Raw genomic sequence first — 25539 nt, forward strand, 5'->3', positions numbered from 1 at the left:
CATTGAGTGTGGCGACCTTTTGTCCCTGTCGACCTATTGACTGTCTAACATCTGGTGTCTATCTAGACACTGTCGACCTTTTTACTGTCTATCTGTTAATCCACACCCAAAAATACTTTTTAAAAACTTAATTCAATTAAAAAAACAAAAACTACAATTTCTGTGCGGTTTTGATGAATACAATTTGTCAGTTAAGTGGTTAAGGTCCAGAAAGTGCTGGAATTAAACCTCCCTTAAGGTGCACACACACGTAATGATTTAACTATAGCGACGTCGTTATCGTTCAAAAAATCGTTCAGCTTCTGAGTTATAACGATGAACGATAATCGTTCATGCGCGTTCCCGTTTGTAGTTCATTCTGACTGACCAACTGAACGATATTCATTAAGGGAAGTTACAAAAATCGTTTGTAGTTAAAAAAATAGTTCATTACACTTTAAAAATTCTGACAGATAATCGTTCAGAAAATCGTTGGTAACAAAATCGTTACTTGTGTATGCACCTTAACTGTTTGATTCTCTTTTCTGTGATATTGTTGGTTATGGTTTTTTTATATTGATTTTGATACCTTTGTGTATGTGTGACTTTATATTAGTATTTGTACTTCAGGAAGACTTACTATTATTATTCAAGTGCAGTTTGTCTGTTTTCAACTTTATATTTATTCTTTTTGCATATTTGACTCACATGAAGTAAAATGTCCACTTTTTTACTTAACATAGGACATAGCAGGATAAAATTGCAATGTAACATATTCTATATTTTACTTCTATATTTTACATATGAGTGTGTGTGTGTGTATATATATATATATATATATATATATACATATATATATATCTCTATATATGACAGATGGTCCTCAAACGTGAGGTGTAACCCCACGATGATGGAACAAAGCAGGCGGCACTCCCACGATGATTTAGAAAAAAGTCATATATTATTAGAAAAAAGTCATATATTATAGCATGGTGCAAAAAAAAGGGTACAGAAACTTGCCTTTTTTTTGCACCATGCTATAATATATGACTTTTTTTCTAAATCCTTGTGGGAGTGCCGCCTGCTTTGTTCCATCATCGTGGGGTAACCTCACATTTGAGGACCATCTGTCTTTATTTAATTATTTAGGAAGGCACCCCAATCTGTGTAATCTCTCTCCAGAGTGCCGAACCTCAGTATTTATATCTATCTATCTATCTATCTATATATATGTGTGTATATATTGTAACACGGGGTATTGAAATGAGGACTCCAGAAAGGCAGGTACTTGGTAAACCAATATCTTTTTAATAGTAGCAGCCACTGCACCTTAGCATACGTGAGGTTAGGCCTGCACCTAAACATAAAATAAACAAATATAAAAGTCTCAGCATTCCTTGTGCTAATCAGTCAGCAGTGACTTGCAGCCACAATTTGGGCATGCTCTCCCAGCATAGCCCTTGGACCCTGGCACTACAACACTGTGGGCCTGATTCAAAGCCGGACGCTTTGACAGAGCGCTCACTCTGAATCAGGGCCGGCCTTCTATTTTTTTAGAGCGGCCTCCTGGCCGCTGGCATAGCTGTGGGTGACCACCCACAGCTATAGCGAGCGGCCAGGAAGATGGTTGCGATGGTCAATACCATCGCGACCATCGGGCTTGCGACGAGACTCTTGTGGTAGGGTCTCGTTGCCGCAAGCCCAAGAGTGCTTTCGGCTCTAACAGAGCCGAAAGCTCTCCCACTGACATCACTTGTGATGTCAGTGGGGCCGGCCCCAGACGGTAGGCATTCCCATGGGAACGCCTCTGTCTGGGCAGCCACGCCCCCGGCCCGCCCACCAAAGGGGGCGTGCTGTCACTCAGCATCGACAGCACGCCCCCTTTGGTACGAAACCCCGAGCGACAGTTTGCCCGTCGCTATCCGGGTCGTGCGCATACGCACGACGGAGCCTGCTCCGTCGTGCGCATGTGCACTGGGTCACCATCGACCCGATTGCGAGCGCATAGCGGTCGCGAGCGGGTCTGAATCAGGCCCTGTGTCCCTAGTTCCTGGCTGCTACTCAGCATCAGGACAGTGAGCATCAGGTTTGTTAGAGTTTTAAACCCTTCCTGGGCTCCAGTGATTATTCCAGGTGGGTCTGTGTAAATGTGAAACCCTAGAATTCCACACCTCCACTGCTAATACAGAACGCACAGGTTTCACTCCAGCCTCCCTTGGAGAGAGCGGATTTCACCAGAATGTGGGTAATTCAGGTGAGAGACCATCCCTCTCACCACAATATATATATATATATATATATATATATATATATATATGTGTTGTACATACATAAAGCTGAAGAGTGAGAATAATGATTTAATCACATTACAATTTAGTGACAGTTTGTCTGAACTCTAGCCCCTCCAGCCTCTGTTAGTGATGTCATAACAGAGAGTTCACACATTGACAACCTTTCTGTTATTTCCAACACTTACTAATCACACACCACCTCATGAAGAAAATAGACACTCCCGAAAATCAACCAATAACAACATTACAGCATTATCCACAACCAAAAATGTATAACAATATAAAAGAAAGGGAAAAAGCATATAGATGCACAGACCACATACAGAAAGAAAAAACATTCTGTTGAGGAAAAAAAGTAAGGCTGTCCCAAAAAGTATAATACAGATGTGTCCACATACAAATATCCTCAAATTGTGCCAAGTAGCCCCGTTTGGCACACCATGCTTCTTTTTTGCACATTATTTTACTCATTTTATGCCTTTTTTGCACTGCTACAGGTACATATACCCTGTACATCCCTAGTGAATTTCTGTGCTATAGTTGTGTGCAAAAGATGCTCGCTAATCTGTGAAAAAAGGAAAGAGACCGGGAACCGGTTTGACTGAATTGTACCATGCAACACGCCACATAGTATTGTGCAAATTTGCCTTGCCACAATTATGGGAATAGTGCAAATAATAAGTCCCCTGTACACTACAAGTCTTTTGATAAGCGGCTGTGTTGTGATAATAATGCTATGTGGTGTGAAAAAGATGATAGAATGTAAAATACGAAACTCACTATCTGTGGTGCAGTCAAGTCACACCAAGCTCAAGAGTGGAGTAGTGATGACGTGCTGTCAATCGAGCAGCTTGTGAAAGTCAAACCCCACAGAAATGGTTAAAATAAACTAGAATAAAGCCAGCGCTAAAGACCACAGAAAAAGTTTCAGTACTGAATGGACTGAGATGAACGGTTAAGCAATTAAAATACAGGAAAATTTTAATCAGATAATATAAAATGATGTAGGTATTAGGGGTGTGCACCGGCCACTTTTCGTGTTTTGGTTTTGGATCTGGATCTTTCTTCGTGTTTTGGATCTGGATTGGTTTTGCCAAAACCACCCTTCCGTGTTTTGGGTTCTGGGTTTTGTGTTTTGGATCTGTATTTTTTTGAAAAAAAGCATAAAAACAGCTAAAATCACAGAATTTGTAGGTTTTTCTGCTCCTATGCTATTATTAACCTCAATAACCTTAATTTCCACTCATTTCCAGTCTATTCTGAACACCTCACACCTCACAATAGTGTTTTTATGTCCAAAAGGTTGCACCGAGGTAGCTGGATGACTATGCTAAGCGACACGAGTGGGCGGCACAAACACGTGACCCATCTAGGAGTGACACTGCAGTGGCAGGCAGGATGGCAGTTAGAAAAACTAGGCCCCAAACTGTACATAATGCAAAGAAAAAAAGAGGTGCAAGATGGAATTGTCCTTGGGCCCTCCCACCCACCCTTATGTTGTATAAACAGGACATGCACACTTTAACAAATCAATCATTTCAGCGCCAGGGTCTGCCACACAACTGTGGCTGAAATGATTGGTTCGTTTGGGCCCCCACAAAACAAGCTGGCAATTAATGTGTCCCTGCACAAACTGGCTCTACGGAGGCAAGATGTCATCCTCATCCTCCTCATCCACCGATTCCTCACCCTCTTCAGTGTGTACATCCTCATCCTCACAAAGTATTAACTCGTCCCCACTTGAATCCACCACCACAGGTCCCTCTGTACCTTCTGGAGGCTGGTCTCCCTGGAAGAGCTGATAATTCATTTTGATGAACATCATCTTCTCCACATTCTGTGGAAGCAACCTCCTACGCCTTTCGCTGACAAGGTTCCCGGCTGCACTAAACACTCTTTCGGAGTACACACTGGAGGGGGGGCAACTCAGGTAAAATAGAGCCAGTTTGTACAGGGGCCTCCAAATTGCCTCTTTTTCCTGCCAGTACAGGTATGGACTGTCTGACATGCCTACTTGGATGCTGTCACCGATGTAATCCTCCACCATTCTGTCAATGGTGACAGTATCATATGCAGTGACAGTAGACATGTCAGAAATTGTTGCCAGGTCCTTCAGTCCGGACCAGATGTCCAAACTTGGTCCTGCCTGCCCTGCATCACCGCCAGCGGGTTGCTTAGGATACCTAAGTTTTTTCCTGGCAGCCCCAGTTGCGGGAGAAAATGAAGAAGGAGCCGTTGACGTGTCACGTTCCGCTTCAGCTGACAGTGTGTTCACCAGCAGGTCTTTGCACCTCTGCAGGCTTGTGTCGGCCGGAAAGAGAGACACCACATAGGCTTTAAACCTAGGATCGAGCACGGTGGCCAAAATGTAGTGGTCTGATTTCAACAGATTGACCACCCTGGAATCCTGGCAAAGCGAATGAAGGGCTTCATCCACAAGTCCCACATGCCGAGCGGAATCGCTCCGTCTTAGCTCCTCCTTCACTTTCTCCAGCTGCTTCTGCAAAAGCCTGATGAGGGGAATGACCTGACTCAAGCTGGCAGTGTCTGAACTGACTTCACGTGTGGCAAGTTCGAAGGGCTGAAGAACCTTGCACAACACGGAAATCATTCTCCACTGCGCTTGAGTCAGGTGCATACCCCCTCCTTTGCCTATGTCATAGGTGGATGTATAGGCTTGTATGGCCTTTTGCTGCTCCTCCATCCTCTGAAGCATATAGAGGGTTGAGTTCCACCGCGTCACAACCTCTTGCTTCAGGTGATGGCGGGGCAGGTTCAAGAGTGTTTGCTGGCGCTCCAGTCTTCGGCACGCAGTCGCTGAATGGCGAAAGTGGCCAGAAATTTTTCGGGCCACCCAAAGCGTCTCCTGCACGCCCCTGTCGCTTTTCAGAAAATTCTGCACCACCAAGTTTATTGTGTGAGCAAAACATGGGACGTGCTGGAATTTGCCCAGATGTAATGCCCGCACAATATTGGTGGCGTTGTCAGATATCACAAATCCCCAGGAGAGTCTAAGTGGGGTAAGCCACTGGGCGATGATTTCCCTCAGTTTCTCTAAGAGGTTGTCGGCGGTGTGCCTCTTACTGAAACCGGTGATACACAGCGTAGCCTGCCTTGTAACGAGCTGGCGTTTCTGAGATGCTGCTACTGGTGACGCTGCTGCTGTTGCTGCGTAAGGTGATACATCTACCCAGTGGGCTGTCACAGTCATATAGTCCTTAGTCTGCCCTGTTCCACTTGTCCACATGTCCGTGGTTAAGTGGACATTGTGTACAACGGCATTTTTCAGGACACTGAGGACACTTTTTCTGACGTTTCTGTACAGTCTCGGTATCGCCTGCCTAGTGAAGTGGAATCTAGACGGGATTTGGAACCGGGGACACACTACCTCCATCAATTGTCTAAATCCCACTGCACTAATGGCGGATACCGGACGCACGTCTAACACCAACATAGCAGTCAAGGCCTCAGTTATACGTTTTGCTTCAGGATGACTGCTGTCGTACTTCATCCTCCTCGCTAAGGACTGTTGGAGGGTCAATTGTTTAGTAAAAGTAGTGGTGTTCCTACTTCCTCTCTGGGATGATGAACGACTCCCAGCAGCAGCAGCAACAGCAGCAGCGGCAGCAGTAGGCGTAGCAATGCAGGATCCTCCGGAGGAATCCCGGATAGGAGAGTCAGTCATGCCAGTGATATGGCCTGCAGGACTACTTCCGATCCTGACTAAGGAGGAAATTGACGAGGAGGGAGTTGACGGTGTGGTTTGCAGGCGCTTGGATACAACAGGACAACGGGATTTAGGTGTCCCTGGACTGCTTACGGTCTGAGCCAAAGTTTCTGAACTTGACAGTAACTTTTTATGAACGCGCTGCAGGTGCCGTATAAGGGAGGATGTTCCTAGGTGGTTGACGTCCCTACCCCTACTTATTTCACCTTTACATATGGTACATATGGCAAGACAGTTGTTGTCCGGATTTGGATAGAAATATTGCCAGACCAAAGAGGTGGAATGTTTGGTCTTCTGCCCAGGCATGACCGTGATGGGCTTTTTCATCCCACGGACAACAACTGTCTCCCCCGGAGCCTGATTTAAACAAACCACATCACCATCAGAATCCTCCTCGCCAACTTCCTCCTCAGCGCCAGCTACACCAGTATCCTCATCCTGTTGTACTTCAACAGTGACATCTTCAATTTGCATATCAGCAAGTGGACTGTGGGTGCTCCTTTCAGCACTTGCAGGGGGCGTGCAAATGGTGGAAAGAGCCACCTCTTCCCGTCCAGTGCTGGGAAGGTCAGGCATCGCAACCACCACCACACTTGGACTCTCTTTGGGGATTTGTGATATCTTCTTAGAAAGCACAGTTCTTCGCTGTGCTTTTGCCAGCTTAACTCTTTTGATTTTTTTAGTGGGAGGAGTGCTTCCATCGTCATGTGAAGCTGAACCACTAGTCATGAACATACTAGGGATCGACCTTAGCCGTTCCTTGCCACTCCGTGTCGTAAATGGCATATTGGCAAGTTTACGTTTCTCTTCAGCTGATTTAAATGTCTTTTTCAAGGTCATTTTCCTGAACTTTGCCATTTGGGATTGTATGTGCCCTCTACTATGACATTGGGCATCGGCCTTGGCAGACGACGTTGATGGCATGTTATCGTCTATGTCATGACTAGTGGCAGCAGCTTCAGCACTAGGAGGAAGTGGTTCTTGATCTTTCTCTATTTTATTTTTATCGGAGAAAGTTTGGTCCTCCATTTATGTTATATCGATTTGATATATACGTGCGGCTAAACACAGAAAATAAATTTTTTTTTGGTTCGGACTGGAGTGTACTTTGTGGGTTACAGCACCCTTTAACGGTCAAGCCAGCCGGCCCTTTACTTATGACACAGGCGCACGCTTGGCACTACTTTGTTGATGCACGTGCGGCTACTGCGCACACAATTCACAAACACAGAAAATAATTTTTTTTTTGGTTTGGACTGGAGTGTACTTTCGGGGGTTACAGCACCCTTTAACGGTCAAGCCAGCCGGCCCTTTACTTATGACACAGGCGCACGCTTGGCACTACTTTGTTGATGCACGTGCGGCTACTGCGCACACAATTCACAAACACAGAAAATAATTTTTTTTTTGGTTTGGACTGGAGTGTACTTTCGGGGGTTACAGCACCCTTAACGGTCAAGCCAGCCGGCCCTTTACTTATGACACAGGCGCACGCTTGGCACTACTTTGTTGATGCACGTGCGGCTACTGCGCACACAATTCACAAACACAGAAAATAATTTTTTTTTTGGTTTGGACTGGAGTGTACTTGGGGGTTACAGCACCCTTTAACGGTCAAGCCAGCCGGCCCTTTACTTATGACACAGGCGCACGCTTGGCACTACTTTGTTGATGCACGTGCGACTACTGCGCACACAATTCACAAACACAGAAAATAATATTTTTTTTGGTTTGGACTGGAGTGTACTTTCGGGGGTTACAGCACCCTTAACGGTCAAGCCAGCCGGCCCTTTACTTATGACACAGGCGCACGCTTGGCACTACTTTGTTGATGCACGTGCGGCTACTGCGCACACAATTCACAAACACAGAAAATAATTTTTTTTTTGGTTTGGACTGGAGTGTACTTTCGGGGGTTACAGCACCCTTAACGGTCAAGCCAGCCGGCCCTTTACTTATGACACAGGCGCACGCTTGGCACTACTTTGTTGATGCACGTGCGACTACTGCGCACACAATTCACAAACACAGAAAATAATATTTTTTTTGGTTTGGACTGGAGTGTACTTTCGGGGGTTACAGCACCCTTAACGGTCAAGCCAGCCGGCCCTTTACTTATGACACAGGCGCACGCTTGGCACTACTTTGTTGATGCACGTGCGGCTACTGCGCACACAATTCACAAACACAGAAAATAATTTTTTTTTTGGTTTGGACTGGAGTGTACTTTCGGGGGTTACAGCACCCTTAACGGTCAAGCCAGCCGGCCCTTTACTTATGACACAGGCGCACGCTTGGCACTACTTTGTTGATGCACGTGCGACTACTGCGCACACAATTCACAAACACAGAAAATAATATTTTTTTTGGTTTGGACTGGAGTGTACTTTCGGGGGTTACAGCACCCTTAACGGTCAAGCCAGCCGGCCCTTTACTTATGACACAGGCGCACGCTTGGCACTACTTTGTTGATGCACGTGCGGCTACTGCGCACACAATTCACAAACACAGAAAATAATTTTTTTTTTGGTTTGGACTGGAGTGTACTTTCGGGGGTTACAGCACCCTTAACGGTCAAGCCAGCCGGCCCTTTACTTATGACACAGGCGCACGCTTGGCACTACTTTGTTGATGCACGTGCGGCTACTGCGCACACAATTCACAAACACAGAAAATAATTTTTTTTTTGGTTTGGACTGGAGTGTACTTTCGGGGGTTACAGCACCCTTAACGGTCAAGCCAGCCGGCCCTTTACTTATGACACAGGCGCACGCTTGGCACTACTTTGTTGATGCACGTGCGGCTACTGCGCACACAATTCACAAACACAGAAAATATATTATTTTTTTAGCACTTGGGGGGAGCACCCCTGATGGACAGAGCACCCCCTGGACAACACTACAGCACTCCTTTAGGACTGGGACACTGCACAGGACTTTGGAGTGGACACAGCCCCTATGGAGAACTGACTGCACAACACAGTCCAGCCAGCCCCTATGGACTTTGAAGTAGTGGACACAGCCCCTATTAACAACAGCAGCACAGCACAACACAGCCAGCCCCTATGGACTTTGAAGTAGTGGACAACAGCAGCACTACACTACACTACACTACACAGCCCTAACTCCCACCCTCCCTCTTCACTGTCCACAGCCGAGTGAGAAAATGGCGCCGACGTGTGTACCTTATATAGGATCCAAAACCCGCGAGACTCGGAAGGCGGGAAGATGACGTTTTGCCTCGATTTCAGATCCGAGTCAGGCGGGAAAAGTCGAGCCTGACTCGGATCGGACTCGGATCGGGGGGGCTCGGGGGGGTTCGGATTTCAGAAATCCGAACCCGCTCACCCCTAGTAGGTATACAATACCCTAAAACACTAAATTACACACAATGCATAAATAAATTCAGCATGCAGTTAGCATGAGGATGGAAATCAGTGAAAGTACAGACTTGCAAGTGTTAATTATTCCCAAGTCATATATTGTGAAGTAGGACTCCCTCCTTGGTATCCAAAGGATAGTAATAAGCAGCGTTTGAAATTTACCAGTCTTGTAGAATGGTTGCAAAAAGTTCCTTATGGCATCCTAATAGCCATTCATGGGATGTGATGAAATAGAACCATAAAAGTTCCTGGTGACGCCGCAATCCTTGCCCGGGAGGTGTGAAGCAGTCCAAAGTACATCCAACAGAGGAATAAATGAGATGGCCCTCTCAACGCGTTTCACTGGTGTAATATCCCCCAGCTTCCTCAGGAGTGTAGGTGAATAAATGTGTGTGTTGCTGTTAGGGTTTAAATACCCATTCATTAATTGCAAATTAAAAACACATGTGATTATAACATAGTTAAGAGAGAAACCGTCCATCAAAGTCACAAAATTAAATCATAGGCAATCTTACTTAATCTTAATCATTGGTAAATCCTGCTTCCTATATTAAAAATATGTTTAAAACATACACTTACGAACAAGCCTCATCGGTTATATTGCAGTTTCATGATCACACTGTTGTGAATCTGCCCGGTCATGTGTTTGAATCCAACCAGTCACACTCCATCAGATTCACATGACTATTCAGATCACGTGACATAATATGTACCAATGAAAATAGAGGTGTGTGGTTGAATGTCTCGATCATGCGGTGCAGGCAAAGCCACAACGTGAGCAGTAGTTATCCCAACGCAGAGGTTTACACCATTACCTGCTCCATATCAATGTGACTTCACCGTCACACACCGATACAAACCCACTAGGTCATCTGGTTAAGTCTGACCCATATTAAACAGATTCACATGACTACACAGGTCACATGGTATGATCAGTACCAATGAAAACGGGTGTGTACAAAAACATCCCGGTCATGGTGTGTCTGAGTTATAACCTAAACAATGGTAACCCCTAGCAACCGTTGTCATTGTCATAATATATATAGATATATTAAGATAAAGATGATAATAATAAAAGACCAAGTATCAGTGAATAATAAAACATATGAATAATGAGGCGAAAAAATAGTATCAATTCATACATCTCAATAGTGAGGAAGCCCCCCATGTCTAAAGTATTCCTCACTTATCTTGGCACCATGTCTAAGGGTAACGACCATCCAATATCAGATATAGATATCTCTCCGTCGTATGCCACTAATCAAGCAGTGGTCAAAAAATGCAATTCTCACCAGCATTCACCAAAAGCAGCACAATCTAAGTAACTATCAAATAAGACATACAATATTACAAACACCATCTTTAACCAATGAGAATCAATGGTGGTGATGTAACAGTCTAACAGTCATAAACCTTTGTGTTTATAAAAAGTGTCAACCTAGTGTTGCTTATTTCTCAAGAGTAATAAAAATACACTATAGTGACATGTGTTCAAAAGAGAACCCAGTATAGATAAATTACCTAAATTTCACAAATCCCTCACTTCACCCCCTGGTCGTCCTATTATTTTGGGTGTCAATTCCCTCACTTCTAATCTTTCTTTTTATCTGGATTCATTTTTACAACCACATGTTAATTCCCTTAGATCACACCTCAGAGATACCATGCATTTTCTTAATTTAATACATACGATTGTATGGAAATCATCTTTTTCATTTCTTACTTTGGATGTCACTGCGCTGTATACGCATATCCCACACTCTAAGGGTGTGGAAGCTGTAGTCAGAAGACTATCTGATGTTGGTGATCTTGGGGAAGAACACAGAATTTTTATTTTAGATTGCATGAATTTCATTCTCAGTCACAATTATTTCATTTTTCTTGACACTTATTATTTACAGGTTATGGGAATGGCCATGGGGACCAGGTTTGCGCCCAGTTATGCTAACCTATACATGGAGGACTTTGAGGAGACATACGACGGAGAGATATCTATATCTGATATTGGATGGTCGTTACCCTTAGACATGGTGCCAAGATAAGTGAGGAATACTTTAGACATGGGGGGCTTCCTCACTGTTGAGATGTATGAATTGATACTATTTTTTCGGCTCATTATTCGTATGTTTTATTATTCACTGATACTTGGTCTTTTATTATTATCATCTTTATCTTAATATATCTATATTATGAGAATGACAACGGTTGCTAGGGGTTACCATTGTTTACGTTATAACTCAGACACGCACCATGAACGGGATGTTTTTGTACACACCCGTTTTCATTGGTACCGATCATACCATGTGACCTGTGTAGTCATGTGAATCTAACTGTTTAATATGGGTCAGACTTAACCAGATGACCTGGTGGATTTGTATCGGTGTGTGACGGTGAAGCCACATTGATACGGAGCAGGTATTGGTGTAAACCTCTGTGTGGGGATGATTACTGCTCACGTTGTGGCTTTGCCTGCACCGCATGATTGAGACATTCAGCACACACCTCCATTTTCATTGGTACATATTATGTCACGTGATCTGAATAGTCATGTGAATCTGATGGAGTGTAGCTGGTCGGATTCAAACACATGACCGGGCATATTCACAACAGTGTGATCATGAAACTGCAATATAACCGATGAGACTTGTTCGTAAGTGTATGTTTTAAACATATTTTTAATATAGAAAGCAGGATTTACCAATGATTAAGATTAAGTAAGATTGCCTATGATTTAACTTTGTGACTTTGAAGGACGGTTTCTCTCTTAACTATGTTTATAATCACATGTTTTTAATTTGCAATTAATAAATGGGTATTTTAACCCTAACAGCAACACACACATATTTATTCGCCTACACTCCTGAGGAAGCTGGGGGATATTACACCAGTGAAATGCGTTGAGAGGGCCATCTCATTTATTCCTGTGTTGGATGTACTTTGGACTGCTTCACACCTCCCGGGCAAGGATTGCGGCGTCACCAGGAACTTTTATGGTTCTATTTCATCACATCTCATGAATGGCTATTAGGATGCAATAAGGAACTTTTTGCAACCATTCTACAAGACTGGTAAATTTCAAACGCTGCTTATTACTATCCTTTGGATACCAAGGAGGGAGTCCTACTTCACAATATATGACTTGGGAATAATTAACACTTGCAAGTCTGTACTTTCACTGATTTCCATCCTCATGCTAACTGCATGCTGAATTTATTTATGCATTGTGTGTAATTTAGTGTTTTTAGGGTATTGTATACCTACATCATTTTATATTATCTGATTAATTTACCTGTATTTTAATTGCTTAACCATTCATCTCAGTCCATTCAGTACTGAAACTTTTTCTGTGGTGTTTAGCGCTAGTTTTTCATTCTAGTTTATTTTAACAAAGTCTCACCAAGCATCTTGCGCCATATGGTGCAAAAATGCTAGGCTATGAGAACACATCTGTAGTAAAGATGAAAAGAAAATACAGATGTGTTCTCAAACACTTAGCCACAATACACAATGTGGTATGTGAAAACTGGCACTCTTGAGCCACTCTTGAGTGGTGTATCATCTTTTTTGCCCAAAAATGCATCTTAGTTGCAATTGGATGCGACAAATCGTAAAGCGGTTTTGTCACATCCAGTTGTGACTGAGATGTATTTTCGGGAGAAATGTAGATTCCGCACCAGCTATTAAAATTTAATTAAAGATAAACCGAAGACCAACAATATTATTGATAGAGTGAAAAGAATTAAGCATATCAATTGTGAATTGAGAGTCAGTGAAGTTAGATGTATACACTAAAAGAGGAAGATAGAAGACTAATTTATGGTGTACTCTAATGGAAGTAATGTAATAATTAAGATAACCTTTAATAAATGTATTAAAAAAAAATGTGTATATACACGCATATGTCCTGTGACAAAATTCTATCTAATTAAAAAAAAAGGGAATATCGATTGGGTGTTGCATATATCAGTGATGTGATTAAGTAATTTTATTTATGACCAGTTATTTATATAGCACACACATATTCCACAGCGCTTTACAGAGCATATTTGACCACTCACATCAGTCCCTGCCCCAATGGAGCTTACAATCTATATTCCATACCACATGTACACACACACACATACAAACTAGGGTTCATTTTTGGTGGGAGCCAGTTAACCTAATAGTATATTTTTGGAGTGTGGGCGGAAATCAGAATACCCGGAGGAAACCCACGCAAGCACAGGGAGAATATACAAACTCCGCACAGTTAAGGCCGTGGTGGGAATCAAACCCATGACCTCAGTGCTGTGAGGCAGTATTATTATTATCCTTTATTTAGATGGCGCCACAAGGGTGCCGTAGCGCCTTACAAATTACATAGAAGAATAAGCACATAAGACAAGTACATATACGAATGAGCACACAAGAAAAACTGTTATTAACAGTACGAACAATGCAGGACAAATACACGATTTATACATTGCTGCATAACACTTAAATTATCAGCATGGCGTCAGAAACCAAGGGTTAGGTGCTGTTGTAAATTAAAGTAGGAGTAACTGAAGGAGAAGCATATGAGGGAAGAGGGCCCTGCTCGTGAGAGCTTACATTCTAAAGGGGAGGGGGCAGTCAAACAGGGGTGACACAGATGGGCTGGATTGTGAGGAATGAACATGGAGTAGTGGGTTAGGATGAGAGCTGGAAAGCTTTGAGGAAGAAAGGGGTCTTGAGAGCCCATTTCAAGGTTAGGAGCCAAGAAGCGAAGTTAACATGGAATTTAAGGCCAGGGGGACGAAGACAGTCAGCTACTCGAGGAAGCTGAAAAAGGCAACTGATGTGAGCATTGAATGCAAATAATGAAGTGGAGAGTTTAGAAGGTAAGAGTTGGTGGGAGTGACCAGATGATAGAAGTACCCCAACACTGTGACAACCTCCAGGCCAGGGAGTGTGAAAGAATGTGAGGCTCCCAAAGGAGATAGCTGCTGGAGAAGTGGTGTCAGATGGGTAAGTCCAGGATTTGGTGATGGCTAGGAGATTGAAGGAGTTGAATATGAAGCCGTAATGGACAGAGACCAGTTGATTATAGACAGGACTGGCTTTCCAGAGGAGACAGGGACAGAGTTGGGAGAAGAGAGAAGAGATTGTTAGGGTTGCTGTAGTGTGGGGTTGAGATTGATTTAGAGCAGGGGGATAAGGAGAGTGTGGGTATGTGGTGGGCTTCTGAGTGAGGAAGGGTTACAGCAGGTGGTGGGCAAGGTGGAGGTTTAGTGTGGGTTGAGAAGAAGAGTTGTAACTTGGAGAATATGGAGGGCGCAAGGCTTATGAGTTATGGGAGATGCGGTGGAGAGTACTAGATGGGATGAAGGGAGATAGAAGAGAAAGTGGAGACTATGGAGGGAGAAAAGAAATGGGAACTGGTGGTAGAGAACAGTATTATGTAGCTTCTGAGTGAGGGGGGGAGTAGAAGAAAAGAGACATTGCGTAGATGAGGGATTAGAGGGGGAAGAAAACAGCAGTAGTATTGATGAGAGTGAGATACAGGAATAGTACAGTTAAAGTGTCTAAAAATCAGATAAAAGGAAGAACAACTGTTAGTAGATGTAAAGGCAAAACTACAAGAGTATATAATAAACAAAATGAGTTTAGAGCTGTTAAAGTTGCAGGACTTTAAATTAAGGATAAAGCATTCTTATAGATGAGAAGGTGTTTAAAAATGGTAGATACTACAGTGGTGTAGAGATAAATTGACAGTGGTAAAGGAATAATATAAACAGTGTAGGGTCAAAAAACATACATTCAAAAATTAAAATGCAGCAATCCAACTGGTAGTTGCTAGCAGTGTGGAAGCAGGCTGTTGGCAAAATGTGTGTTCAGGTTATAATGAAGTTGCAAGGTATCCAGAAGCTCAGAACCTTTTCAATTGTTTTCAAGTTGTAAAGAGTTCTTTTTTAAATGTTGTCCTCCTGTCTTCCTCCTTGTTAACTCTTGTCTAACGCTTTAAATTATGCTGTGCATATAATACCACTTAGAAAATCCCCCACTTTGAAATAAAAACCTATGCAGCCTTGTAACAGGCCTGCAGCCATAGTAATGCTAAGCATTACTCCGTCTCTGCTGCCCAAGTTATACTAATGCATTCAGGTTATATTGTGATCAGGGAACCGATCTCCATATACAATATAGGGGCTGATACAGCGTGCAATGCTAAATTCAGATTCCGATTATCGGAGAATATGCACGTGCGCAGGACCCATTCTGCGTGTATGCAGAATGGGTCCTGCATAATTCCATGCAGCTCCTTCAATGCATCTGCCTGATTGACAGTCAGAGGCATATAAGGGCCGGTGCGGGGGCGGTGTTTCCTGGAAATGGGGATGTGTCCATCCCGTTTTCTGGGACTGGCAAGACCAGGGACTGCGTCGACAGACGCAGTTTCCCGGCCTCGCAAGCCGGACAGCCAGGCTTACTCAGCTGGCTGGTGGCCCAGCACCGTCCACCATGATCCCAGCCTGAAACCTGGGTCGCAGTGCTGGGATCGCAAATACAGCAGGGGTTGTCATACGCCTCCTGCTGCATTTGCAGATAAGATTTGCGTCCGAAGATGAATCACCCCCATACTCCATATACTCGTAGCCACCTGCTGTAACAGTAGTGATTCCAGTTGTACACAGCAACATTATACAGTAATCAAAATATATCGATTTAGGCAAAATAATTTAATTATGAAGATATTTAACATATAATATAGCCTTATATATCGTCATTAAAACGGGTAGAGCTCTTGAGACAAAAAATTAGATCCTTAATCAAATGACATGGTACCTACAGTATTAGTCAAGTATAATGTAGGATTAGATCTTTAATTAACTTAAGTAATACCTATTATAGGGTCTGATTTGCCGCGCGATTTCACTGTATGTGTACTGGTCTATGCGTGGTGGACTACGGGAGCTAACAATGAGTTAATGGGAATCACAATATCTGCACACACACAGACTTCTATTTTATTCTTATTTCCAGATGGACTCTTAATTCGGACCCCAAAACCAGATCCATCTGACTTTCTATTCTCCAAATGTAGGGACAGACTACCTTGCTCCTATCTGTTTACTGCCCCAGGAATACAAGGAGGCAGTATAAACTGGTAGGTCATGCATACACTCTGGTTCCTACAGTACTTTCTACTTTTTTTTTAACTTTCATCCGGCTTAGCAAGAATTCAGATATTGAGTTATACAGTCACCTATATGTTGATATTACATTTGAATCTTTGTTCAACATTTGATTAAGGAGCTAATTTTATAATCTAACCCTACCTTATACTTGGCTAATAGCATAGGCTAAACTAAAGATCTGGTAATGGGTGGTCCCAGTTTTAGCACCATGTCAGATATTGGAAAAAAAACACCAGTCACCAGTGGAGTCCATCCCCATGGTGTCACCTGGTGTAGGGAGGCATGTTGTGCGCTCGTCTACTCTGCGCGCCGCCAAAAAAAGGGCGTGGCCTTGTGAACAGGGGGCATGGTCACTTGAGAAGAAAGAATGGCCTCGCAGCCCGAACCCCAGTGGTCTGGTGTGTGGAAGAAGTACGGGTGAGCACTGTGCAGTATCAGCTCCCTCACACTATCAGGAGCCGAGTGCTGCACTTAATGCTACAGTGCAGCATCCGGCTCCTGTCACCTTGGTGTCACCCCTAGGTGGGTTTTGGGACCCCAGTCAGTTTGAAAGTCTTTTCTTACCTATATGGTGGTTTCTCTGCAAAGGGAAACCTCTGAGGAATTTGAGTCTCACTGGGCAGCGTCTTCAGCCGGTATTCACTATTCATGTAGGAGATCATATTGTCTGGAAGATGCCTGTTTACGTAAAAATATAACCCATGCCATCATCATAACCAGATAATGTATACTGTAGTAACAGAAGCTTTTGTGCAGGAAAAATTTAAAATTCCCTGATCAAACTTCTGTGTCTCTCCAGGCTCCCCTGTTACTCCAGATCCCCCAATGTCTCCATCCCCAGGCCCCTCTGTGGTTCTCTAGACTCTCTGTGTCTCTATCTCCAGGCCTCCATGTCTCTCTATCTCCAGGCCCCCTTGTCTCTCTCCATCCCCAGGACACCCTGTGTCTCTCCATCCTCAAGCCCACCTGTGGCTCTCAGCCTTATTCCACCAGCCTCAGTGTGCGTCTCTCTGCTCCATTCAACTGACCCCAGTGTGTATCTCTCAGCCCCATTACGCCAGCCCCAGTGTGCATCTCTCAGCCCCATTCCCCCTGACCCCAGTGTGCATCACTCTGCTCCAGTGAGTCTCAGCACCATTCCCCCGGCCCCAGTGTGCATCTCTCAGCCCCATTCCCCCTGCCCCAGTGTGCGTCACTCTGCCCCAGTGTATCTTTCATCCCCATTCCCCCGGCCCCAGTGTGCATCTCTCAGTCCCATTCCCCCGGACCCAGTGTATGCCTTTGCCCCATTCCCCCGAGCCCAGTGTGTCTTTCAGCCCCATTCCCCCGACCCCAGTGTGGTCTCTCAGCCCCATTGCCCCGACCCCAGTGTGCGTCCCAGTGTGTCTCTAAGCCCCATTTCTATGGCCCCAGTGTGTCTCTCAGCCCCATTCCCCCAACCCCAGTGTGTCTCTAAGTCCCATTTCCCTAACCCCAGTGTGTCTCTAAGCCCCATTTCCCCAACCCCAGTGTGCGTCTCATTGCCCCAGTGTATCTCTCAGCCCCATTCCCCCGGCCCCAGTGTGCGTCTGTCAGCCCCATTCCCCCGGCCCCAGTGTGAATCTCTCAGCCCCATTGTGCCTCTCTATGCCCCATTCCCCCGGCCCCAGTGTGCATCTCTCAGCCCCATTCCCCTGGCCCCAGTGTGCGTCTCTATGCCCCATTCCTCCGACCCCAGTGTGCACCTCTCAGCCCCAGTGTGCATCGCTCTGCCCCAGTGTGTCTCTCAGCCCCATTGCCCTGACCCCAGTGTGCGTCCCAGTGTGTCTGAGCCCCATTTCTCCGGCCCCAGTGTGCATCTCTCAGCCCCATTCCCCCAGTGTGCGTCTCTCTGCCCGTGTGTATCTAAGCCCCATTCCCCCTGCCCTAGTGTGCATCTCTCAGCACTAGTTTGCGTCTCTCTGACCCAGTGTGTCTCTCAGCCCCATTCTAACCCCAGTGTGCGTCTAAGCCCCATTTCTCCTGCCCCAGTGTGCATCTCTCAGCACTAGTGAGTCTCTCTGACCCAGTGTTTCTCAGCCCCATTGCCCCAACTTGTGTGTGTGTATATCTCTGCCCCAGTGTGTCTCTAAGCCCCATTTCCTCAACCCCAGTGTGCATCTCTCAGCCCCATTGCCCCAACCCCAGTGTGTGTCTCTCTGCCCCAGTGTGTCTCTAAGCCACATTTCCCCGACCCCAGTGTGTGTCTCTGCCCCAGTGTCTCTATACCCCATTTCCCCGACCCCAGTGTGCGTCTCTCAGCCCCACTGTGCGTCTCTCAGCCCCATTCCCCCGGCCCCAGTGTGCGTCTCTCTGCCCCATTCCCCCAGCCACAGTGTGCGTCAGCGTCATTCCCCAACCCGTGTCACCCCAGCCCTGTGTTAACTCCAACCCCCACAGCCCTTTGCAGTTAGCTACAACCTATCCCCCCAGCCCCCTGTGCAGTCATCTCCAATCCCCCACAGCCCTGTGCAGTCAGTTCCAAACATACCCCCCAGCCCATTGTGCAGTAAGCTCCAAACCCCCCCGTGTAGTCAGCTCCAATCCCCCCCAGCTGTGTGCAGTTAGCTCCAACCTTCCTCCCTAGCCCCCTGTGCAGTCAGCTCCCCCCTGCAAGCACTGTGCACAGCTCCAATCCATCCCTCCTTAGCACTGTGCACAGCTCCAACTCCACCTCCCCCCTTAGCACTGTGCACAGTTCCAATGCCCCCTCCCCTCTTAGCACCGTGCAAAGCTCCAATTCCCCCCCCCCACCACCTGCAGTCGCCAGCACTTACCTGCTGCTCCGTTGTTTTGCTGCTTTTGGGAAGAGCTGCAGCAGCTTACCCGGTGGCTTTTTTTTTTTTTTAAGCAAACTGGGCTAATGGGTGGTCCTGTGCACCACTGGACCACCCCCCAGTTTCGCCTATGGCTAATAGGTACCACGTCATTTGGTTAAGGATCTAATTTGTATTTATATTTGCAAATTACCATCTCAAGAGCTCCACATTATGTTTTAAATAACTTCATAATTAAATTATTTTGCCTAAATCGATGTTTGGATTATAGTGTTGCTATGTACAACTAGAACCAATACTGTTACAGTTAGTGACTACACTATATAACCAGACTGCATCAGTATAACGTAATCACATCACTAATATATGTAACAGCCAATTTATTCATTTTATTTTTATTAAATAGAATTTTCAGTCACAGGTTATATGCACGTATGTATGTGTGTGTGTGTGTATATATATATATATATGTGTATATATATATATATATATATATATATATATACACACACACACACACGTTTTTTAATATATTCATTAAAAGTTATATTTTATTATGGCATTACTTCTATAACAGTGAACCTAAAAAAAAAGTCTTCTTTCTTTCTCTTTTAGTGTATGTGCTGTGAAGGGCTGTTTGGCGCGACTGCAGCAATAGTGTATGAGAACACATCTGTAGGCAATGTTAAAATAAAGAAACTAAATCAAGTGCTTATAAGAGAAACAAACAGATAATGGGGAAATGAAAGATGGAAAAATAGGTGGAGAAAAGAAGCAGGGTGGGCGCTGAAGAGAAAAAGGAGGAAATAGAGAAACAGGCAGAAAGAGTAGGAAAAAACCCAGGTACCACCGGGGACATCATCTAGTTCTAGAATATAGAGCACTAAACAACAATTATAGACGCAAAGTAAGACCTTACAATTATTTCTCACCTTACATAACAATCTTTTATGTTCTATAGTTTGAGTGTGAGGGTGAAACATTACTGTAGATTTCTTCTGCATGTGTCATTTTGAAGGGAGTACACTATGGACCTGGGCCCTGATTCAGAGCCGGACGCTCTGACCAGAGTGCTTGCTCTGAATCAGGGCCCACCTCCATAATTATGGAGCGTCCTCCTGGACGCTCGTATAGCTGTGGGTCACCACCCACAGCCTATACGAGCGTGCAGGTTGATGGTCGCGATGGTCTTGACCATCGCCACCGCGAGCCGAAGCCTGCGGTTGAGTTTCTCAACCGCAAGGCCCGGAGTGATTTTGGCTCTATCAGAGCCAAAATCACTCCCACTGACATCACTAGTGATGTCAGTGGGGCCGGCTTCTGACGGTAGGCGTTCCCTTGGGAACGCCACCGTCTGGGAGGCACGCCCACCAAAGGGGGCCTGCTGTCAATCAACATCGACAGCACGCCCCCTTTGATCAGACACAACGAGCGAAGGAAAGTCCTTCGCTCGTCGCGTCTCGCGCATGCGCACGACGGAGCTCCCTCCGTCGTGCGCATGCGCAGTGCACACCATCGACCCACTTGCGAGCGGTCAGCCGCTCGCGAGTGGGTCTGAATCAGGCCCCTGATTCAGACCTGCTCGCTAGATGCGATCGCTCGCTTCCAGCGTATGCAAATCCAGCGCACGCCCAGCAAGGCATTTGCACGCCCACTATGTCTTGGCGAGCGATCACTTTGTGTATGCAGACGCCCACCAGCCATTCATAAGATGCCCACTTGCGCACGTCATCTCCTGAAAGAGCCTGAAAACATTGGTACATCGAGCACCATCGAATGTGCTCGCAGTACTTGAGGTTGACTATACCTGGCTGCAAGCTGACGTGTACAATGACGCTGCCTGTTAATTATGCACGCCTATGAAACGGCATTAAAACACACAGGCACGCCTGCATTCGTACCTCAACTCCCCCGTTTCTAGTGGCCTGCCCCTGTTACTTCCCACAAATGGCCTCTTCTGTCATTCATTCAACTGGGCTGTTTATGCTGGGCGATCAAGCGTTTCCCGGTCTGACGCAGTGGTTCGTGCATGCGCTTTGTGATGCATACGCATGCGCAGAATACAAATATCGGCCAGCTACGAGCGATAGCATCCTAGGAGCAGGTCTGAATGATTTCCTATGATAGAAAAGACATACAGTACTAGGTAAGATTGTCTTTGAAAACTGGTGCAGAGGTAACTGAGCTGAAAAGACATTTGACTTCTTTTTGCAACCTATAACTGATAATATGGTTTCTATAAGTTGTATTCATTTTCATAACTGTTCCCCGATATGTGGTGTTTATTTTTTTTTTTTATTAAAGTGTGTTCCTGCAATAGTCACATGCAGAAAAAAATTGTAGGACGTGGTTCACTAGTTTTCAGGAAAGTCTGTAAAAAGTCCTAGTTTCATTATTTGATTTACTCTTGCACCATTTACCATTTGTAGGTCAACTATTCAGAAGTTTCCAAATATTGCAACTCATGGAGAAACTTTGATGATATTGAAGACTCTTGGGTAAGTGTAAAATCTGTGATAGATTTTACCTCCGCTTTGCAAGATGAATTGGTTCTTGTAGCTGGTCCGGGAGCATGGAATGACCCAGATATGGTGAGTAAGACATGTGTAATGTGTGCATTTGCTAATTAGTTATTTTAGTCAGAAGGCAATTAACCTTCCAGTATATTTTTGTAGTGTAGGAAAAAGTGGAGCACTTAGAGAAAACCCATGCAAACACAATGAGAACATGCAAACTCCACACAGATAGTCGGTAATAGAACTCAAGATTGTATTGCTATCAATTAGCAATGCTATCCACTATGCTACCTAAACTAATTGTGCAGTTTATAAAAATAAAAGAAACATATAACTTTACAGTGCAGTTCTTCTGCTAAAATCATTTTCATAAATATCCCTATTTGTACTAATTTGTAATTCTCTGGCCTAAACTTATGCTGGGCGTACACTGCCAGATAAAATGCCTGTCAGACAGACAATTTATCTGGCCGGCTGCCAGCCGCAGATGTCCGCGGCATACACTGTGAGAGAAATCTCACAGTGTATAGCCCGACATCCGCGCTCCGCCCCTGGGGGAGGAGACATTTGCCTGTTCCTTCCGTAGGAAGGAACACAGGAAATTTCTGTCTGTCGGCCGCGCTGGGCATACACTGCCTGATGCGGCCGACAGTTACAGGGTAAATATTGCATCGGACGGGCATGCTGGACAATCCAGCATGCCCGACCGAGCAATATTTAACCCTCGGTCGCCCCCCCCACACGCTACAATTATCGCGGCGATCCGCCGATATCGGGCGGATCGTCCCGATAATTGTAGTGTGTATGGCCAGCATAACTAATTTTAGAATCCTTGATCCACACCCTTATTTTTTATTTTCTGTGTTATTGAAACCTTATACTTCATTATAATGGTTCAAAATTTTGTCTCAGCTTGTCATAGGTAATTTTGGCTTGAGTTGGGATCAGCAGGTCACCCAGATGGCTCTATGGTCGATTATGGCTGCACCTTTACTAATGTCTAATGATTTGCGTGATATCAGTCCAGAGTCCAAAGCTCTCCTCCAGAACCAAGAGGTGATCGCTATCAACCAAGATTCTCTTGGTGTACAGGGATACAGAGTTCTAAAGGTATTAGAAAACCTGATGCAAAGTGAGATTGGTCTCTTTAGCATTCAAGATTGGGTACACAGACCACCTCCTCCTAACTGTACCCTTCAACAATTAAATATTCCAATTCAATACATCATAATGTTTCCAGGAAAATAGGTACTGAGATACCCTTCAACAATTAAGAACTGATGCCATTATTATTATGTTATTGTGGAGCACCAACTTACATAAAGTATATATTACTGTACAGTCAGAGGGAGAAAATCAAATTGAGCAAGCAAGGACTAGTAAATACCATTAAAAACAATTAAACAAAAGGTGAGATGACCCTGCTCACCAAAGCTAATAAAGGTCAAATGCAATAAAAATACAAATGTAATACACATCATATTGTCTTTTACTGTTAGTCAGTTCTGCTGTCTTCGTGTTGCTCATGCCATAATTTATCCATTAATGATCTTAACTTTTACCACTAAAGGTGCCTACACACTAGGCGATGTGGTCACGATGCGATATTGTGTCTGATATCTCCATTGGCAGTCATGGGAACGATTTGGTATTAAAAAGTGTCCAAACTGACCCACGATCTATCGTGCATCCTAACTATTCCAGTGCATCGTGACTAAAGGCGCACATCCACTAGACGACAGGCAAAAGACTGCATGATTCCGACTTTGTAATCGTGCAGACGTTTGTCTGTCTGTGATGTGCCTTCACTTAACAAGCAGTCACGATGGACACTCACGATTTGGACATATTTTAAACTATTTCACGTTCCGATGCATCGGAATCAGGCGGATCGTGTAAAATATCGCCTAGTGTGTAGCATACTTGCCAACTCTCCCTCATTGTCAGGGAGACTCCCTGAAATAGCAGCAATCTCCCTGTCTCCCTGAAGAGTCTACCTATCTCTCTCATTTCACCTTACCCCCATTATGACACTGTTATATAAAAGAAAAACAGAGATATATACATTCAAATGGGTTCATTAGTATAATTTCCCTGCATTGGTTATAAGGCACAATGATCCCTATAGCTACATGTATTTTCTGAGAAGTATCAGTGTGTTTTCATCAACAAGTAGATCATAATAAAGCTTCGGGGCTCATTTACATGTGGATGTTAATCAATTTTATTACACGCCTCTCAGATGTAGCAGTACACGCCCACTTTACCGCCGTGCTCATAGGTGCTGCTTTCACAATCTCCCTGTAAAGCTTTTTCAAAAGTAGGCAAGTATGGTGTGTAGGCACCTTTATCCATTCATGGGTTTAATTTGCAATTCCATAAATTACTGCATGGTTTGCTATTCAGTAATTGTAAATGTATGAGTTGTCGATGAGGTATCTGCATTCTGTGAGTAATGATTTGCAGGTTGTCTGCAGTGAAATATAAATAAATAAATACAGAAATATCATACATCTTCCCCTCAGAAAAAAAAAAAAATCTTTAACTAGTTGCAGTGCTAAGCAGCCTGGCTGTCTCCCACTAGAGGTGGGAAAACATAAGTTTCCCAGAGGCTACCAGCCCCTTACTGTACCCTATCCTGGGCTGTGAAGTCAGGTCAATATACAAGATTGGAACCTTTTGGTATTTTTGTCATCTCTGTGGGTCCAGCAGGGTTTTCCTTTGAATAGAGCAATAGCCTTGTGATTTAGGGACCCCTGGCAGCATTTCACTGCATTCACAAGCAGAATACTCCTCCCTGCTTGCAGCATGGGTGAAGAAAATGTTGTAGTGTCTTATAATGAAAATGAGATCTCTGCCTAGGTTGCTGACACTGAAAACTATTTGAGCCCCTAGAATGTAGTGTGCTGGATTCTGTGGCTCCAGTTTAAACATAGAAAGTGATCTATAGTATGTGCATCTGTGTAACTTTCATACACAAATTTACTGCACACAGTGCAAGAACATGGAAGGCTGGCAGCAGTGAGTGAGGAGAACGTGGGGAGACAGACAGAATGTTATGACAGTAGTTTTATTGACTGCTGTCATTTATCAGTGAGTAATGTATCATTTTACCATTGTCCTTGATTTGACATTCCTACGATACCTTGTTATGAAATACCTATCTAAGATTACAAACATTTTCCTCCAGATATACTGTAATTCGCAGACCTGTGAGATGTGGTATTTTGCTTATACTGTATGTAGGTAGAAGAAGTCATTTATGAACCGCAAAATGTGTGCACTAACTCAGATCGGTTAAAGAACGAGCAGCATGCAAGCCAAATCCCCAACCAATCCCAAAGTTATGCACACTAGAGTGGTTTTCCATACAGCAGGGAAACTATAAGCATGAGTTTCCCTTCTGCAGGTCTAGTTCCTCTATGCAATGAGCTTACCTTCTACAATTTACCAGATCAGTGTTGAAACACACTTTTGCAGAGTCCCCACCCATCATTGTATGGCAGAAAGATGTGTTGATGAGAATTTCTATTCTTTTCAGTATGCTACTTACATACTTACCCCAATGCAATGTGTTTCTCTAAAGTGTAAGAAAAGTGAATTCACCTGGAATGTTAGAAGACAATTTGATGTGTGGTACTGTACGTCTGTATTTAAAAAGGTGGTACTCTACATTTTGTCTAGAAAAGATA

The 25539-nt window shown here is 44.3% G+C and overlaps 1 protein-coding gene across 2 annotated transcripts in view; it reads left to right on the plus strand.

The window, feature by feature from the left end:
- The window catches only part of GLA (galactosidase alpha), a 149126-nt gene that overhangs the window by 101015 nt on the left and 22572 nt on the right, over positions 1–25539 (plus strand). The window contains exons 5-6 of one of the 2 annotated variants that reach the window (XM_088467402.1): positions 21761–21922; positions 22760–22957. In XM_088467402.1, coding sequence (XP_088323528.1) covers positions 21761–21922; positions 22760–22957 — 360 coding nt within the window. The remainder of the gene's footprint in view (positions 1–21760; positions 21923–22759; positions 22958–25539) is intronic. The other variant, XM_088467403.1, reaches the window with a different exon arrangement.

The sequence above is a fragment of the Taudactylus pleione genome, unplaced genomic scaffold (genome assembly GCF_031769625.1).
Source record: "Taudactylus pleione unplaced genomic scaffold, aTauple2 ptg000009l, whole genome shotgun sequence".
NCBI classification, from domain to species: domain Eukaryota; kingdom Metazoa; phylum Chordata; class Amphibia; order Anura; family Myobatrachidae; genus Taudactylus; species Taudactylus pleione.